This window comes from Salvelinus fontinalis, chromosome 6 (assembly GCF_029448725.1).
Source record: "Salvelinus fontinalis isolate EN_2023a chromosome 6, ASM2944872v1, whole genome shotgun sequence".
Lineage (NCBI taxonomy): Eukaryota > Metazoa > Chordata > Actinopteri > Salmoniformes > Salmonidae > Salvelinus > Salvelinus fontinalis.
The window spans coordinates 65,872,875-65,891,217 of record NC_074670.1 but is presented as its reverse complement, the minus strand read 5'-3'; the positions used below and the strand labels follow the sequence as shown (position 1 = coordinate 65,891,217).

The 18,343-nt window shown below is 57.4% G+C and overlaps 1 protein-coding gene across 1 annotated transcript in view; it reads right to left on the bottom strand.

Annotated features, from left to right (window-relative positions):
* Window positions 1-3,761: 3,761 nt before the first annotated feature.
* The window catches only part of LOC129858319 (protein TMEPAI-like), a 64,168-nt gene continuing 49,586 nt past the window's right edge, over window positions 3,762-18,343 (bottom strand). The window contains exons 3-4 of the mRNA XM_055927470.1: window positions 4,661-4,714; window positions 3,762-4,385 (exon numbers count right to left, since the gene is read on the bottom strand). Of these exons, the coding sequence (XP_055783445.1) occupies window positions 3,762-4,385; window positions 4,661-4,714 (678 nt within the window). The remainder of the gene's footprint in view (window positions 4,386-4,660; window positions 4,715-18,343) is intronic.

Sequence of the window (18,343 nt, the reverse complement as noted above, 5' to 3'; positions counted from 1 at the left end):
TTAACTAGGGAATGACCAGTAGGTATTAACTAGGGAATGACCAGTAGGTATTAACTAGGGAATGACCAGTAGGTATTAACTAGGGAATGACCATTAGGTATTAACTAGGGAACCTTTAACCAGTAGGTATTAACTAGGGAATGACCAGTAGGTATTAACTAGGGAATGACCAGTAGGTATTAACTAGGGAATGACCAGTAGGTATTAACTAGGGAATGACCAGTAGGTATTAACTAGGGAACCTTTAACCAGTAGGTATTAACTAGGGAATGACCAGTAGGTATTAACTAGGGAATGACCAGTAGGTATTAACTAGGGAACCTTTAACCAGTAGGTACTAACTAGGGAATGACCAGTAGGTATTAACTAGGGAATGACCAGTAGGTATTAACTAGGGAGTGACCAGTAGGTATTAACTAGGGAATGACCAGTAGGTATTAACTAGGGAATGACCAGTAGGTATTAACTAGGGAGTGACCAGTAGGTACTAACTAGGGAATGACCAGTAGGTATTAACTAGGGAATGACCAGTAGGTATTAACTAGGGAATGACCAGTAGGTATTAACTAGGGAATGACCAGTAGGCATTAACTAGGGAATGACCAGTAGGTATTAACTAGGGAATGACCAGTAGGTATTAACTAGGGAATGACCAGTAGGTATTAACTAGGGAATGACCAGTAGGTATTAACTAGGGAATGACCAGTAGGTATTAACTAGGGAATGACCAGTAGGTATTAACTAGGGAATGACCAGTAGGTATTAACTAGGGAATGACCAGTAGGTATTAACTAGGGAATGACCAGTAGGTATTAACTAGGGAATGACCAGTAGGCATTAACTAGGGAATGACCAGTAGGTATTAACTAGGGAATGACCAGTAGGCATTAACTAGGGAATGACCAGTAGGTATTAACTAGGGAACCTTTAACCAGTAGGTATTAACTAGGGAATGACCAGTAGGTATTAACTAGGGAATGACCAGTAGGTATTAACTAGGGAGTGACCAGTAGGTATTAACTAGGGAATGACCAGTAGGTATTAACTAGGGAATGACCAGTAGGTATTAACTAGGGAATGACCAGTAGGTATTAACTAGGGAATGACCAGTAGGTACTAACTAGGGAATGACCATTATGTATTAACTAGGGAACCTTTAACAAGTAGGTATTAACTAGGGATTAACAGCTAAGACTGCAGTAACATGTTGAACAGCTAAGACTGGAGTAACATGTTGAACAGCTAAGACTGCAGTAACATGTTGAACAGCTAAGACTGCAGTAACATGTTGAACAGCTAAGACTGCAGTAACATGTTGAACAGCTAAGACTGCAGTAACATGTTGAACAGCTAAGACTGCAGTAACATGTTGAACAGCTAAGACTGCAGTAACATGTTGAACAGCTAAGACTGCAGTAACATGTTGAACAGCTAAGACTGCAGTAACATGTTGAACAGCTAAGACTGCAGTAACATGTTGAACAGCTAAGACTGCAGTAACATGTTGAACAGCTAAGACTGCAGTAACATGTTGAACAGCTAAGACTGCAGTAACATGTCAAACAGCTAAGACTGCAGTAACATGTTGAACAGCTAAGACTGCAGTAACATGTTGAACAGCTAAGACTGCAGTAACATGTTGAACAGCTAAGACTGGAGTAACATGTTGAACAGCTAAGACTGCAGTAACATGTTGAACAGCTAAGACTGCAGTAACATGTTGAACAGCTAAGACTGCAGTAACATGTTGAACAGCTAAGACTGGAGTAACATGTTGAACAGCTAAGACTGGAGTAACATGTTGAACAGCTAAGACTGCAGTAACATGTTGAACAGCTAAGACTGCAGTAACATGTTGAACAGCTAAGACTGGGCCCAAGGCAGAAACAAAACGATACACCAGAGAGTAGGCATTAGGATACCAACATGGATATTTAGTCTGAATCCCTAAGCCCTTTAGGGTGGGAGTGTTGGGTTTGAGATTCAGCCTCAGTGTTGATCCATGTATTTCTATAGAAAAACAAGTTGACAAAGGATAACACAATATTCCAGGGGGACCTGTACTAGACAAGTTAGTGGATGTGCAGAAGACTACAAAGGCAAAGTGATCTCCATGACAACTCTAACAGACAGGAAGTGTAAAGTGCTAGTCGAAAGGATTAAAGCAACGTTAATGAAAGGTCCTCCAACCAGCAGTGAGAGAGAGAGAGAGAGAGAGAGAGAGAGAGAGAGAGAGAGAGAGAGAGAGAGAGAGAGAGAGAGAGAGAGAGAGAGAGAGAGAGAGAGAGAGAGAGAGAGAGAGAGAGAGAGAGAGAGAGAGAGAGAGAGAGACAGAGAGAGAGAGAGAGACAGAGAGAGAGAGAGAGAGAGAGAGACAGAGAGAGAGAGAGAGAGAGAGAGGCAGAGAGAGGCAGAGAGGCAGAGAGGCAGAGAGAGAGACAGAGAGAGACAGAGAGACCACCATTATTCACTTGGTGTGTCAGAAGAGACAAGGAATTGGAGAATGTAAATATAAAGACACGTCTTTAACCGGATGTATAGACTAAGAGTACAAAACATTAAGGACACATGCTCTTTCCTTGACATAGACTGACCAGGTGAATCCAGGTGAAAGCTATGAACCCTCATTGATGTCACTTGTTAAATCTACTACAATCAGTGTAGATGAAGGGGAGGAGACAGGTTAAAGAATGATTTTCAAGCCGTGAGACAATTGAGACATGGATTGTGTATGTGTGCCCTTCAGAGGTTGACTGGACAAGACAAAAGAAAATGAAGTGCCTTTGAACGGGGTCTGGTAATAGGTGCCAGGCGCATCGGTTTGTGTCAAGATCTGCAACTCTGCTGGGTTTTTCACGCTCAACAGTTCTCCGTGTGTATCAAGAATGGTCCACCACCCAAAGGACATCCAGCCTACTTGACACAACTGTGGGAAGCATTGGAGTCAACATGGGCCAGCATCCCATCGCTTTCGACACCTTGTAGAGTCCGTGACCCGATGAAGTGAGGCTGCTCTGAGGGCAAACGGTGGTGATGCAACTCAATATTAGGAAGTTGCTCCGAATGTTTGGTATACTCAGTGTGTCTTTAAACTGAGCTGCCATGTTGGGAGTTCGTTTCAGGGGACGGTAGGCTGGATCAGAGTTGTGGATAACAACAGAAAAATAACCAGTCGTTCAAAACGTTTCAACACAAACAATCAAACTAGGAGAAGCTTTTAAACAATGAGTTAGGTCAACTTCAGATTTCTGATGATATATCCCATTGATTTAGTAGAATCATGACACTCTCATTTGGACACTCTCATTTGGACACTCTCATTTGGACACTCTCATTTGGACACTCTCATTTGGACACTCTCATTTGGACACTCTCATTTGGATTTGAATTGGTTTGGAGGTTTGTGCGCTGATTTTGTATTTATTTTTTTAAAGACAATAAAAGCCATAACTTCTATAACTGGGTACAGTCTTTCAAACAAAATCAGTGTCAACAATCTTATTTTAAATAAATGAAAAGCATACAAAAGTAAACAAACAAGAAATGAGCTACGAAGCCTTAGTTGTTCAAGCAGAAGCCCACAGCTCTTGAACGCCGAACGAAGGAATACAAAAAGAGTGTTTGTAAGCTTGGCCCCTCAGGTTTCTTCGTATTGTGCATGGGGAAGGCTGAGAGGAGGCCACTCCCCTTCAGCTGAGAGGGGTGGGTCTTGTTTGGTACAGACCAGGTACAACCCCCCCCCCCCCCCCCCCCCCCCACCCTCACACTGGTTTGTCCCGTCGTCTGTCCCTATTCTTCTCCTTGTCCTTGTCATTGTCCTTGACCTTGACCTTGACCTTGACCTTGACCTTGCCAGAGCCAGGGGAGCCTGTGGTGGTTGTGCTTTCGTTGCTCATCTGCCTGTGTCTGTCTGTCAGTGTCCTGTCTTTGCTCCCTGTCCACTGGGCGAACGGCTCTTTATTGCTGTACTGGTTCTGGTGGTGAAACACAGAGGATCCTGGGTAGTGACCCATGACCTCGCTGTAGGTGGGAGGCAGTCCCTCCATGCGTTCGGCGGCACTGACACCCGAGTTACTGCTGGGGGGCCGAGGGCCACCGCTGTGGACGTAGACATGGATCAGGTCGCTGTGGAAGATGGTCCTGTTGGGGGGGGGTCTGATGGATGCTCTGCTCAGCTCCAGCTGCTGCTCTGGGTCTCTCAGCTGTAAGGTACACGGGCCTTTATAGGGCTGCAGCTCCTCCCCATCAGAGAGACAGATGGTGGGCGGCAGGTCAATGTCCTGCTGCAGGTAGGGGTAGGTGGGCTGGAAGCGGCTGAAATGCTCCCGTTGCATAAAGGAGGGGGGGTTGAACCTCTCCTGGGTCGGCCTGGGCCCATACATCACCTATAGGGGGGGGGGGGGGGGGATGCAGTCAGTACTTCAGGGATTTAACCAACGCTATGGACTGCACTGTGTAGCCGCCGCATATCAAATCACAAGGCTAAGTAAATATTAACATTATACTTTAAATGTAGATTATCTGATTCAAGTGAGACAGAGAAGCTGCTCTGAATATATCAGGGGTCCAGTGGAACTCAGTCGAGGGGCTCGCACTGTGTTAACCTATCAAATGACAAGGTACACGGAACAACGGTAGACGATCCATGATGTACACTCACCTCTGTGGTTCCCTGCTGCATCACCAGACTGTTGGTTGGCCACACACAGCCATCCTGCGAGAGACAGGGACAGAGAGAGACATTAAGAGAGAGGTTGGAGAAGGAACAGGGGAGAAAGAAAGGGGGTGGGGGATGGAGAGAGCAGAGGAGAAAGAGAAGAGGTGGGAGAGAGCAGAGGAGAGAGGGGTAGAAAGAGAGAGAGGTAGAGGAGAGGGAAAGAGAGGAGGGAGGGAGAGAGGAGAGAGGGGTAGGAAGAGAGAAAGAGAGGAGGTGGGAGAGGGCAGAGGAGAGGGGAAGAGAAGAGGTGGGAGGGAAAGAGGAGAGAGGGGTAGGAAGAGAGAAAGAGAGGAGGTGGGAGAGGGCAGAGGAGAGGGGAAGAGAAGAGGTGGAAGGGAAAGAGGAGAGAGGGGTAGGAAGAGAGAAAGAGAGGTAAAGGAGAGGGAGAGAGAGAAGGAGGGAGAAAGAGAGGTAGAGGAGAGAGAAAGAGAGGTAGAGGAGACGGAAAAAGAAAAGGAGGGAGGAAGAGAGATGTTGATTTATTTTTCCATTTTGTACTTTATTTGCACATCGTTACAACACTGTACATAGACATAATATGACATTTGAAATGTCTTTATTCTTTATTCTGGGGAGCCCCACTGTGTCTGGAAGGGGCTGGGAGCCCCACTGTGTCTGGAAGGGGCTGGGAGCCCCACTGTGTCTGGAAGGGGCTGGAAGGGGCTGGGAGCCCCACTGTGTCTGGAAGGGGCTGGGAGCCCCACTGTGTCTGGAAGGGGCTGGGAGCCCCACTGTGTCTGGGAGGGGCTGGGAGCCCCACTGTGTCTGGAAGGGGCTGGGAGCCCCACTGTGTCTGGAAGGGGCTGGGAGCCCCACTGTGTCTGGAAGGGGCTGGGAACCCCACTGTGTCTGGAAGGGGCTGGGAACCCCACTGTGTCTGGAAGGGGCTGGGAACCCCACTGTGTCTGGAAGGGGCTGGGAACCCAGCTGTGTCTGGAAGGGGCTGGGAGCCCCACTGTGTCTGGAAGGGGCTGGGAGCCCCACTGTGTCTGGAAGGGGCTGGGAGCCCCACTGTGTCTGGAAGGGGCTGGGAACCCCACTGTGTCTGGAAGGGGCTGGGAGCCCCACTGTGTCTGGAAGGGGCTGGGAGCCCCACTGTGTCTGGAAGGGGCTGGGAGCCCCACTGTGTCTGGAAGGGGCTGGGAGCCCCACTGTGTCTGGAAGGGGCTGGAAGGGGCTGGGAGCCCCACTGTGTCTGGAAGGGGCTGGGAGCCCCACTGTGTCTGGAAGGGGCTGGGAGCCCCACTGTGTCTGGAAGGGGCTGGAAGGGGCTGGGAACCCCACTGTGTCTGGAAGGGGCTGGGAGCCCCACTGTGTCTGGAAGGGGCTGGAAGGGGCTGGGAGCCCCACTGTGTCTGGAAGGGGCTGGGAGCCCCACTGTGTCTGGAAGGGGCTGGGAGCCCCACTGTGTCTGGAAGGGGCTGGAAGGGGCTGGGAGCCCCACTGTGTCTGGAAGGGGCTGGGAACCCCACTGTGTCTGGAAGGGGCTGGAAGGGGCTGGGAACCCCACTGTGTCTGGAAGGGGCTGGAAGGGGCTGGGAACCCCACTGTGTCTGGAAGGGGCTGGAAGGGGCTGGGAACCCCACTGTGTCTGGAAGGGGCTGGGAGCCCCACTGTGTCTGGAAGGGGCTGGGAACCCCACTGTGTCTGGAAGGGGCTGGGAACCCCACTGTGTCTGGGAGGGGCTGGAAGGGGCTGGGGGCCCCACTGTGTCTGGAAGGGGCTGGGAGCCCCACTGTGTCTGGAAGGGGCTGGGAGCCCCACTGTGTCTGGAAGGGGCTGGGAGCCCCACTGTGTCTGGAAGGGGCTGGAAGGGGCTGGGAGCCCCACTGTGTCTGGAAGGGGCTGGGAGCCCCACTGTGTCTGGAAGGGGCTGGAAGGGGCTGGAAGGGGCTGGGAACCCCACTGTGTCTGGAAGGGGCTGGGAGCCCCACTGTGTCTGGAAGGGGCTGGAAGGGGCTGGGAGCCCCACTGTGTCTGGAAGGGGCTGGAAGGGGCTGGGAGCCCCACTGTGTCTGGAAGGGGCTGGAAGGGGCTGGGGGCCCCACTGTGTCTGGAAGGGGCTGGAAGGGGCTGGGAGCCCCACTGTGTCTGGAAGCGGCTGGAAGGGGCTGGGAGCCCCACTGTGTCTGGAAGGGGCTGGAAGGGGCTGGGAGCCCCACTGTGTCTGGAAGGGGCTGGGAGCCCCACTGTGTCTGGAAGGGGCTGGAAGGGGCTGGAAGGGGCTGGAAGGGGCTGGGAGCCCCACTGTGTCTGGAAGGGTCTGGGAGCCCCACTGTGTCTGGAAGGGGCTGGAAGGGGCTGGAAGGGGCTGGGAGCCCCACTGTGTCTGGAAGGGGCTGGGAACCCCACTGTGTCTGGAAGGGGCTGGGAACCCCACTGTGTCTGGAAGGGGCTGGAAGGGGCTGGGAGCCCCACTGTGTCTGGAAGGGGCTGGAAGGGGCTGGGAACCCCACTGTGTCTGGAAGGGGCTGGGAACCCCACTGTGTCTGGAAGGGGCTGGGAGCCCCACTGTGTCTGGAAGGGGCTGGGAGCCCCACTGTGTCTGGAAGGGGCTGGGAACCCCACTGTGTCTGGAAGGGGCTGGGAACCCCACTGTGTCTGGAAGGGGCTGGGAACCCCACTGTGTCTGGAAGGGGCTGGGAACCCCACTGTGTCTGGAAGGGGCTGGGAACCCCACTGTGTCTGGAAGGGGCTGGAAGGGGCTGGGAACCCCACTGTCTGGAAGGGGCTGGGAGCCCCACTGTGTCTGGAAGGGGCTGGAAGGGGCTGGGAGCCCCACTGTGTCTGGAAGGGGCTGGGAACCCCACTGTGGCTCCAGCTCCTCCTAGCTCCTCCATCTCCTACTTGCTCCTCCAGCTCCTCCTAGCTCCTCCTAGCTCCTACTTGCTCCTCCATCTCCTACTTGCTCCTCCAGCTCCTCCAGCTCCTCCTAGCTCCTCCTAGCTTCCCCAGCTCCTCCTAGCTCCTACTTGTCCCTCCAGCTCCTCCTAGCTCCCCCAGCTCCTCCTAGCTTCTACTTGCTCCTCCAGCTCCTCCTAGCACCCCCAGCTCCTCCAGCTCCTCCTAGCTCCTCCAGCTCCTCCTAGCTCCTCCTAGCTCCTCCAGCTCCTCCTAGCTCCGCCAGCTCCTCCTAGCTCCTCCAGCTCCTCCTAGCTCCTCCTAGCTCCTCCAGCTCCTCCTAGCTCCGCCAGCTCCTCCTAGCTCCCCCAGCTCCTCCAGCTCCTCCTAGCTCCGCCAGCTCCTCCTAGCTCCTCCAGCTCCTCCTAGCTTCTACTTGCTCCTCCATCTACTACTTGCTCCTCCAGCTCCTCCTAGCTCCCCCAGCTCCTCCTAGCTCCTACTTGTTCCTCCAGTTCCCTCAGCTCCTCCAGCTCCCCCAGCTCCTCCTAGCTCCCCCAGCTCCTCCTAGCTCCCCCAGCTCCTCCTAGCTCCCCCAGCTCCTCCTAGCTCCCCCAGCTCCTCCTAGCTCCCCCAGCTCCTCCTAGCTCCTCCTAGCTCCCCCAGCTCCTCCTAGCTTCTACTTGCTCCTCCTAGCTCCTCCTAGCTCCCCCAGCTCCTCCTAGCTCCCCCAGCTCCTCCTAGCTCCCCCAGCTCCTCCTAGCTCCTCCTAGCTCCCCCAGCTCCTCCTAGCTTCTACTTGCTCCTCCTAGCTCCCCCAGCTCCTCCTAGTTCCAACTTGCTCCTCCTAGCTCCTCCAGCTCCTCCTAGCTCCCCCAGCTCCTCCTAGCTCATTCTTGCTCCTCCAGCTCCTCCTAGCTCCCCCAGCTCCTCCTAGCTCATTCTTGCTCCTCCAGCTCCTCCTAGCTCCCCCAGCTCATCCTAGCTCATTCTTGCTCCTCCAGCTCCTCCTAGCTCCTCCTAGCTCCTCCTAACTCCTCCTAGCTCCCCCAGCTCCTCCTAGCTTCTACTTGCTCCTCCAGCTCCTCCTAGCTCCTACTTGCTCCTCCAGCTCCTCCTAGCTCCTCCTAGCTCTCCTAGCTCCTCCTAGCTCCCCCAGCTCCTCCTAGCTCCTCCAGCTCCTCCTAGCTCCGCCAGCTCCTCCTAGCTCCTCCAGGTCCTCCTAGCTCCTCCTAGCTCCCCAGCTCCTCCTAGCTCCCCAGCTCCTCCAGCTCCTCCAGCTCATCCAGTTCCTCCAGCCCCTCCTAGCTCCTCCTAGCTCCTCCAGCTCCTCCTAGCTCCTCCTAGCTCCTCCTAGCTCCCCCAGCTCCTCCTAGCTCCTACTTGCTCCACCAGCTCCCCCAGCTCCTCCTAGCTCCTACTTGCTCCTCCAGCTCCTCCAGCTCCCCCAGCTCATCCTAGCTCCTCCTAGCTCCCCCAGCTCCTCCTAGCTCCTACTTGCTCCACCAGCTCCCCCAGCTCCTCCTAGCTCCCCCAGCTCCTCCTAGCTCCTACTTGTTCCTCCAGCTCCTCCAGCTCCCCCAGCTCCTCCTAGCTCCCCCAGCTCCTCCTAGCTCCTCCTAGCTCCCCCAGCTCCTCCTAGCTTCTACTTGCTCCTCCTAGCTCCTCCTAGCTCCCCCAGCTCCTCCTAGCTCCTCCTAGCTCCCCTAGCTCCTCCTAGCTCCTCCTAGCTCCCCCAGCTCCTCCAGCTCCTCCTAACTCCCCCAGCTCATCCTAGCACCTCCTAGCTCCCCCAGCTCCTCCTAGCTTCTACTTGCTCCTCCTAGCTCCCCCAGCTCCTCCTAGCTTCTACTTGCTCCTCCTAGCTCCTCCAGCTCCTCCTAGCTCCTCCTAGCTCCCCCAGCTCATCCTAGCTCCCCCAGCTCATCCTAGCTCCCCCAGCTCCTCCAGCTCCTCCTAGCTCCTCCTAGCTCCCCCAGCTCCTCCTATCTCCTACTTGCTCCTCCTAGCTCCTCCAGCTCTGCTCACTGCACCCAGCCAGACTCATCAATAAAAATGAGGATGAAGCAGCTACCCTAATGCCTCTCTAACTCGCAGTCTCTCTGTCTCTCTGTCTCTCTGCCTCTCTGCCTCTCTGTCTTTCTGTCTTTCTCCGTCTCTCTGTCTCTGCCTCTCTGTCTCTCTGTCTTCTCTGTCTCTCTGCCTCCCTGTCTTTCTGTCTTTCTCCGTCTCTCTGTCTCTGCCTCTCTGTCTCTCTGTCTTCTCTGTCTCTCTGCCTCCCTGTCTCTCTGTCTTTCTCCGTCTCTCTGTCTCTGCCTCTCTGTCTCTCTGTCTTCTCTGTCTCTCTGCCTCTGTCTTTCATACTCTCTGCCTCTCTGTCTCTCTGTCTCTCTGCCTCTCTGTCTTTCTCTGTCTCTCTGCCTCTGTCTTTCTCTCAGCTCCCCCAGCTCCTCCTAGCTCCTCCTAGCTCCTCCAGCTCCTCCTAGTTCCAACTTGCTCCTCCTAGCTCCTCCAGCTCCTCCTAGCTCCCCCAGCTCCTCCAAGCTCATTCTTGCTCCTCCAGCTCCTCCTAGCTCCCCCAGCTCCTCCTAGCTCATTCTTGCTCCTCCAGCTCCTCCTAGCTCCCCCAGCTCATCCTAGCTCATTCTTGCTCCTCCAGCTCCTCCTAGCTCCTCCTAGCTCCTCCTAACTCCTCCTAGCTCCCCCAGCTCCTCCTAGCTTCTACTTGCTCCTCCAGCTCCTCCTAGCTCCTACTTGCTCCTCCAGCTCCTCCTAGCTCCTCCTAGCTCCCCTAGCTCCTCCTAGCTCCTCCTAGCTCCCCCAGCTCCTCCTAGCTCCTCCAGCTCCTCCTAGCTCCGCCAGTTCCTCCAGCCCCTCCTAGCTCCTCCTAGCTCCTCCAGCTCCCCCAGCTCCTCCTAGCTCCTCCTAGCTCCCCCAGCTCCTCCTAGCTCATACTTGCTCCTCCAGCTCCTCCTAGCTCCTCCTAGCTCCTCCAGCTCCTCCTAGCTCCCCCAGCTCCTCCTAGTTCCTAATTGCTCCTCCAGCTCCTCCTAGCTCCCCCAGCTCCTCCTGGCTCGCACTTGCTCCTCCAGCTCCTCCTAGCTCCTACTAGCTCCCCAGCTCCTCCAGCTCCTCCAGCTCATCCAGTTCCTCCAAACCCTCCTAGCTCCTCCAGCTCCCCCAGCTCCTCCTAGCTCCTCCTAGCTCCCCCAGCTCCTCCTAGCTCATACTTGCTCCTCCAGCTCCTCCTAGCTCCTCCTAGCTCCTCCAGCTCCTCCTAGCTCCCCCAGCTCCTCCTAGTTCCTACTTGCTCCTCCTAGCTCCCCCAGCTCCTCCTAGCTCGTACTTGCTCCTCCAGCTCCTCCTAGCTCCTACTTGCTCCTCCAGCTCCTCCTAGCTCCTCCTAGCTCCTCCTAGCTCCCCCATTTCCTCCAGCTCCTCCTAGCTCCGCCAGCTCCTCCTAGCTCCTCCAGCTCCTCCTAGCTCCTCCTAGCTCCTCCTAGCTCCTCCTAGCGCCCCAGCTCCTCCTAGCTCCCCCATTTCCTCCTAGCTCCTACTTGCTCCTCCAGCTCCTCCTAGCTCCTCCTAGCTCCCCCATTTCCTCCAGCTCCTCCTAGCTCCACCAGCTCCTCCTATATCCTCCAGCTCCTCCTAGCTCCTCCTAGCTCCCCAGCTCCTCCAGCTACTCCAGCTCATCCAGTTCCTCCAGCCCCTCCTAGCTCCTCCAGCTCCTACTAGCTCCTCCAGCTCCTCCTAGCTCCTCCTAGCTCCCCCAGGTCCTCCTAGCTCCTACTTGTTCCTCCAGCTCCTCCAGCTCCCCCAGCTCCTACTAGCTCTTCCATCTCCTCCTAGCTCCTCCTAGCTCCCTCAGCTCCTCCTAGCTCCTACTTGTTCATCCAGCTCCTCCAGCTCCCCCAGCTCCTCCTAGCTCCTCCTAGCTCCACCAGCTCCTCCTAGCCTCTACTTGCTCCTCCAGCTCCCCCTAGCTCCTACTTGCTCCTCCAGCTCCTCCTAGCTCCTCCAGCTCCTCCTAGCTCCTCCTAGCTCCCCAGCTCATCCAGCTCCTCCTAGCTCCTCCTAGCTCCCCCAGCTCCTCCTAGCTCCTACTTGTTCCTCCAGCTCCTCCAGCTCCCCCAGCTCCTCATAGCTCCTCCTAGCTCCACCAGCTCCTCCTAACCTCTACTTGCTCCTCCAGGTCCTCCTAGCTCCTACTTGCTCCTCCAGCTCCTCCTAGCTCCGCCAGCTCCTCCTAGCTCCCCCAGCTCCTCCGAGCTCCTCCTAGCTCCCCCAGGTCCTCCTAGCTCCTACTTGTTCCTCCAGCTCCTCCAGCTCCCCCAGCTCCTACTAGCTCCTCCAGCTCCTCCTAGCTCCTACTTGTTCATCCAGCTCCTCCAGCTCCCCCAGCTCAACCTAGCTCCTCCTAGCTTCCCCAGCTCCTCCTAGCTCCTCCTAGCTCCCCCAGCTCCTCCTAGCTCCTACTTGTTCCTCCAGCTCCTCCAGCTCCCCCAGCTCCTCCTAGCTCCTCCTAGCTCCACCAGCTCCTCCTAGCTTCTACTTGCTCCTCCAGCTCCTACTTGCTACTCCTAGCTCCTCCTAGCTCCCCCAGCTCCTCCTAGCTTCTACTTGCTCCTCCAGCTCCTCCTAGCTCTGCCAGCTCCTCCTAGCTCCTCCAGCTCCTCCTAGCTCCGCCTAGCTCCCCAGCTCATCCTAGCTCCCCAGCTCCTCCAGCTCCTCCTAGCTCCCCCAGCTCCTCCTAGCTCCTACTTGCTCCTCCAGCTCCTCCTAGCTCCTCCTAGCTCCTCCAGCTCCTCCAGCTCATCCAGTTCCTCCAGCTCCTCCAGCTCCTCCTAGCTCCTCCAGCTCCTACTTGCTCCTCCATCTCCTACTAGCTCCTCCAGCTCCTCCAGCTCCTCCTAGCTCCTCCTAGCTCCCCCAGCTCCTACTTGTTCCTCCAGCTCCCCCAGCTCCTCCTAGCTCCTCCTAGCTCCCTCAGCTCCTCCTAGCTCCTACTTGTTCCTCCAGCTCCTCCAGCTCCCCAAGCTCCTCCTAGCTCCTCCAGCTCCTCCTAGCTCCTCCTAGCTCCCTCAGCTCCTCCTAGATCCTACTTGTTCCTCCAGCTCCTCCAGCTCCCCCAGCTCCTCCTAGCTCCCCCAGCTCCTCCTAGCTCCCCCAGCTCCTCCTAGCTCCTCCTAGCTCCTTCTAGCTCCCCCAGCTCATCCTAGCTCCTCCTAGCTCCCCCAGCTCCTCCTAGCTTCTACTTGCTCCTCCAGCTCCTCCTAGCTCCTCCAGCTCCTCCTAGCTCCCCCAGCTCATCCTAGATCCTACTTGTTCCTCCAGCTCCTCCAGCTCCCCCAGCTCCTCCTAGCTCCCCCAGCTCCTCCTAGCTCCCCCAGCTCCTCCTAGCTCCCCCAGCTCCTCCTAGCTCCTCCTAGCTCCTCCTAGCTCCCCCAGCTCCTCCTAGCTCCCCCAGCTCCTCCTAGCTCCCCCAGCTCCTCCTAGCTCCTCCTAGCTCCTCCAGCTCCCCCAGCTCCTCCTAGCTCCTCCTAGCTCCCCTAGCTCCTCCTAGCTCATACTTGCTCCTCCAGCTCCTCCTAGCTCCTCCTAGCTCCTCCAGCTCCTCCTAGCTCCTCCTAGTTCCTACTTGCTCCTCCAGCTCCTCCTAGCTCCCCCAGCTCCTCCTAGCTCGCACTTGCTCCTCCAGCTCCTCCTAGCTCCTACTAGCTCCCCAGCTCCTCCAGCTCCTCCAGCTCATCCAGCTCCTCCTAGCTCCTCCTAGCTCCCCCAGCTCCTCCTAGCTCCTCCTAGCTCCCCCAGCTCCTCCTAGCTCATACTTGCTCCTCCAGCTCCTCCTAGCTCCTCCTAGCTCCTCCAGCTCCTCCTAGCTCCCCCAGCTCCTCCTAGTTCCTACTTGCTCCTCCTAGCTCCCCCAGCTCCTCCTAGCTCGTACTTGCTCCTCCAGCTCCTCCTAGCTCCTACTTGCTCCTCCTAGCTCCTCCTAGCTCCTCCTAGCTCCCCCATTTCCTCCAGCTCCTCCTAGCTCCGCCAGCTCCTCCTAGCTCCTCCAGCTCCTCCTAGCTCCTCCTAGCTCCTCCTAGCTCCCCAGCTCCTCCTAGCTCCCCCAGCTCCTCCTAGCTCCTACTTGCTCCTCCAGCTCCTCCTAGCTCCTCCTAGCTCCCCCATTTCCTCCAGCTCCTCCTAGCTCCGCCAGCTCCTCCTAGCTCCTCCAGCTCCTCCTAGCTCCTCCTAGCTCCCCAGCTCCTCCAGCTACTCCAGCTCATCCAGTTCCTCCAGCCCCTCCTAGCTCCTCCAGCTCCTACTAGCTCCTCCAGCTCCTCCTAGCTCCTCCTAGCTCCCCCAGGTCCTCCTAGCTCCTACTTGTTCCTCCAGCTCCTCCAGCTCCCCCAGCTCCTACTAGCTCCTCCATCTCCTCCTAGCTCCTCCTAGCTCCCTCAGCTCCTCCTAGCTCCTACTTGTTCATCCAGCTCCTCCAGCTCCCCCAGCTCCTCCTAGCTCCTCCTAGCTCCACCAGCTCCTCCTAGCTTCTACTTGCTCCTCCAGCTCCTCCTAGCTCCTACTTGCTCCTCCAGCTCCTCCTAGCTCCTCCAGCTCCTCCTAGCTCCTCCTAGCTCCCCAGCTCATCCAGCTCCTCCTAGCTCCTCCTAGCTCCCCCAGCTCCTCCTAGCTCCTACTTGTTCCTCCAGCTCCTCCAGCTCCCCCAGCTCCTCCTAGCTCCTCCTAGCTCCACCAGCTCCTCCTAGCTTCTACTTGCTCCTCCAGGTCCTCCTAGCTCCTACTTGCTCCTCCAGCTCCTCCTAGCTCCGCCAGCTCCTCCTAGCTCCCCCAGCTCCTCCGAGCTCCTCCTAGCTCCCCCAGGTCCTCCTAGCTCCTACTTGTTACTCCAGGTCCTCCAGCTCCCCCAGCTCCTACTAGCTCCTCCAGCTCCTCCTAGCTCCTACTTGTTCATCCAGCTCCTCCAGCTCCCCCAGCTCATCCTAGCTCCTCCTAGCTTCCCCAGCTCCTCCTAGCTCCTCCTAGCTCCCCCAGCTCCTCCTAGCTCCTACTTGTTCCTCCAGCTCCTCCTAGCTCCCCCAGCTCCTCCTAGCTCCTCCTAGCTCCACCAGCTCCTCCTAGCTTCTACTTGCTCCTCCAGCTCCTCCTAGCTCCTACTTGCTCCTCCTAGCTCCTCCTAGCTCCCCCAGCTCCTCCTAGCTTCTACTTGCTCCTCCAGCTCCTCCTAGCTCCCCCAGCTCCTCCTAGCTCATTCTTGCTCCTCCAGCTCCTCCTAGCTCCGCCAGCTCCTCCTAGCTCCCCCAGCTCCACCGAGCTCCTCCTAGCTCCCCCAGGTCCTCCTAGCTCCTACTTGTTACTCCAGGTCCTCCAGCTCCCCCAGCTCCTACTAGCTCCTCCAGCTCCTCCTAGCTCCTACTTGTTCATCCAGCTCCTCCAGCTCCCCCAGCTCATCCTAGCTCCTCCTAGCTTCCCCAGCTCCTCCTAGCTCCTCCTAGCTCACCCAGCTCCTCCTAGCTCCTACTTGTTCCTCCAGCTCCTCCTAGCTCCCCCAGCTCCTCCTAGCTCCTCCTAGCTCCACCAGCTCCTCCTAGCTTCTACTTGCTCCTCCAGCTCCTCCTAGCTCCTACTTGCTCCTCCTAGCTCCTCCTAGCTCCCCCAGCTCCTCCTAGCTTCTACTTGCTCCTCCAGCTCCTCCTAGCTCCCCAGCTCCTCCTAGCTCATTCTTGCTCCTCCAGCTCCTCCTAGCTCCCCCAGCTCATCCTAGCTCATTCTTGCTCCTCCAGCTCCTCCTTGCTCCTCCTAGCTCCTCCTAGCTCCCCCAGCTCCTCCTAGCTTCTACTTGCTCCTCCAGCTCCTCCTATCTCCTACTTGCTCCTCCAGCTCCTCCTAGCTCCTCCTAGCTCCCCTAGCTCCTCCTAGCTCCTCCTAGCTCCCCCAGCTCCTCCTAGCTTCTACTTGCTCCTCCAGCTCCTCCTAGCTCCTACTTGCTCCTCCAGCTCCTCCTAGCTCCTCCTAGCTCCCCCAGCTCCTCCTAGCTCCTCCAGCTCCTCCTAGCTCCGCCAGCTCCTCCTAGCTCCTCCAGGTCCTCCTAGCTCCTCCTAGCTCCCCAGCTCCTCCTAGCTCCCCAGCTCCTCCAGCTCCTCCAGCTCATCCAGTTCCTCCAGCCCCTCCAAGCTCCTCCTAGCTCCTCCAGCTCCCCCAGCTCCTCCTATCTCCTCCTAGCTCCCCCAGCTCCTCCTAGCTCATACTTGCTCCTCCAGCTCCTCCTAGCTCCTCCTAGCTCCCCAGCTCCTCCTAGCTCCCCCAGCTCCTCCTAGCTCCTACTTGCTCCTCCAGCTCCTCCTAGCTCCTCCTAGCTCCCCCATTTCCTCCAGCTCCTCCTAGCTCCGCCAGCTCCTCCTAGCTCCTCCAGCTCCTCCTAGCTCCTCCTAGCTCCCCAGCTCCTCCAGCTACTCCAGCTCATCCAGTTCCTCCAGCCCCTCCTAGCTCCTCCAGCTCCTACTAGCTCCTCCAGCTCCTCCTAGCTCCTCCTAGCTCCCCCAGGTCCTCCTAGCTCCTACTTGTTCCTCCAGCTCCTCCAGCTCCCCCAGCTCCTACTAGCTCCTCCATCTCCTCCTAGCTCCTCCTAGCTCCCTCAGCTCCTCCGAGCTCCTACTTGTTCATCCAGCTCCTCCAGCTCCCCCAGCTCCTCCTAGCTCCTCCTAGCTCCACCAGCTCCTCCTAGCTTCTACTTGCTCCTCCAGCTCCTCCTAGCTCCTACTTGCTCCTCCAGCTCCTCCTAGCTCCTCCAGCTCCTCCTAGCTCCTCCTAGCTCCCCAGCTCATCCAGCTCCTCCTAGCTCCTCCTAGCTCCCCCAGCTCCTCCTAGCTCCTACTTGTTCCTCCAGCTCCTCCAGCTCCCCCAGCTCCTCCTAGCTCCTCCTAGCTCCACCAGCTCCTCCTAGCTTCTACTTGCTCCTCCAGGTCCTCCTAGCTCCTACTTGCTCCTCCAGCTCCTCCTAGCTCCGCCAGCTCCTCCTAGCTCCCCCAGCTCCTCCGAGCTCCTCCTAGCTCCCCCAGGTCCTCCTAGCTCCTACTTGTTACTCCAGGTCCTCCAGCTCCCCCAGCTCCTACTAGCTCCTCCAGCTCCTCCTAGCTCCTACTTGTTCATCCAGCTCCTCCAGCTCCCCCAGCTCATCCTAGCTCCTCCTAGCTTCCCCAGCTCCTCCTAGCTCCTCCTAGCTCCCCCAGCTCCTCCTAGCTCCTACTTGTTCCTCCAGCTCCTCCTAGCTCCCCCAGCTCCTCCTAGCTCCTCCTAGCTCCACCAGCTCCTCCTAGCTTCTACTTGCTCCTCCAGCTCCTCCTAGCTCCTACTTGCTCCTCCTAGCTCCTCCTAGCTCCCCCAGCTCCTCCTAGCTTCTACTTGCTCCTCCAGCTCCTCCTAGCTCCCCCAGCTCCTCCTAGCTCATTCTTGCTCCTCCAGCTCCTCCTAGCTCCGCCAGCTCCTCCTAGCTCCCCCAGCTCCACCGAGCTCCTCCTAGCTCCCCCAGGTCCTCCTAGCTCCTACTTGTTACTCCAGGTCCTCCAGCTCCCCCAGCTCCTACTAGCTCCTCCAGCTCCTCCTAGCTCCTACTTGTTCATCCAGCTCCTCCAGCTCCCCCAGCTCATCCTAGCTCCTCCTAGCTTCCCCAGCTCCTCCTAGCTCCTCCTAGCTCACCCAGCTCCTCCTAGCTCCTACTTGTTCCTCCAGCTCCTCCTAGCTCCCCCAGCTCCTCCTAGCTCCTCCTAGCTCCACCAGCTCCTCCTAGCTTCTACTTGCTCCTCCAGCTCCTCCTAGCTCCTACTTGCTCCTCCTAGCTCCTCCTAGCTCCCCCAGCTCCTCCTAGCTTCTACTTGCTCCTCCAGCTCCTCCTAGCTCCCCAGCTCCTCCTAGCTCATTCTTGCTCCTCCAGCTCCTCCTAGCTCCCCCAGCTCATCCTAGCTCATTCTTGCTCCTCCAGCTCCTCCTTGCTCCTCCTAGCTCCTCCTAGCTCCCCCAGCTCCTCCTAGCTTCTACTTGCTCCTCCAGCTCCTCCTATCTCCTACTTGCTCCTCCAGCTCCTCCTAGCTCCTCCTAGCTCCCCTAGCTCCTCCTAGCTCCTCCTAGCTCCCCCAGCTCCTCCTAGCTTCTACTTGCTCCTCCAGCTCCTCCTAGCTCCTACTTGCTCCTCCAGCTCCTCCTAGCTCCTCCTAGCTCCCCCAGCTCCTCCTAGCTCCTCCAGCTCCTCCTAGCTCCGCCAGCTCCTCCTAGCTCCTCCAGGTCCTCCTAGCTCCTCCTAGCTCCCCAGCTCCTCCTAGCTCCCCAGCTCCTCCAGCTCCTCCAGCTCATCCAGTTCCTCCAGCCCCTCCAAGCTCCTCCTAGCTCCTCCAGCTCCCCCAGCTCCTCCTATCTCCTCCTAGCTCCCCCAGCTCCTCCTAGCTCATACTTGCTCCTCCAGCTCCTCCTAGCTCCTCCTAGCTCCTCCAGCTCCTCCTAGCTCCCCTAGCTCCTCCTAGTTCCTACTTGCTCCTCCAGCTCCTCCTAGCTCCCCCAGCTCCTCCTAGCTCGCACTTGCTCCTCCAGCTCCTCCTAGCTCCTACTAGCTCCCCAGCTCCTCCAGCTCCTCCAGCTCATCCAGTTCCTCCAGCCCCTCCTAGCTCCTCCAGCTCCCCCAGCTCCTCCTAGCTCCTCCTAGCTCCCCCTGCTCCTCCTAGCTCGTACTTGCTCCTCCAGCTCCTCCTAGCTCCTACTTGCTCCTCCAGCTCCTCCTAGCTCCTC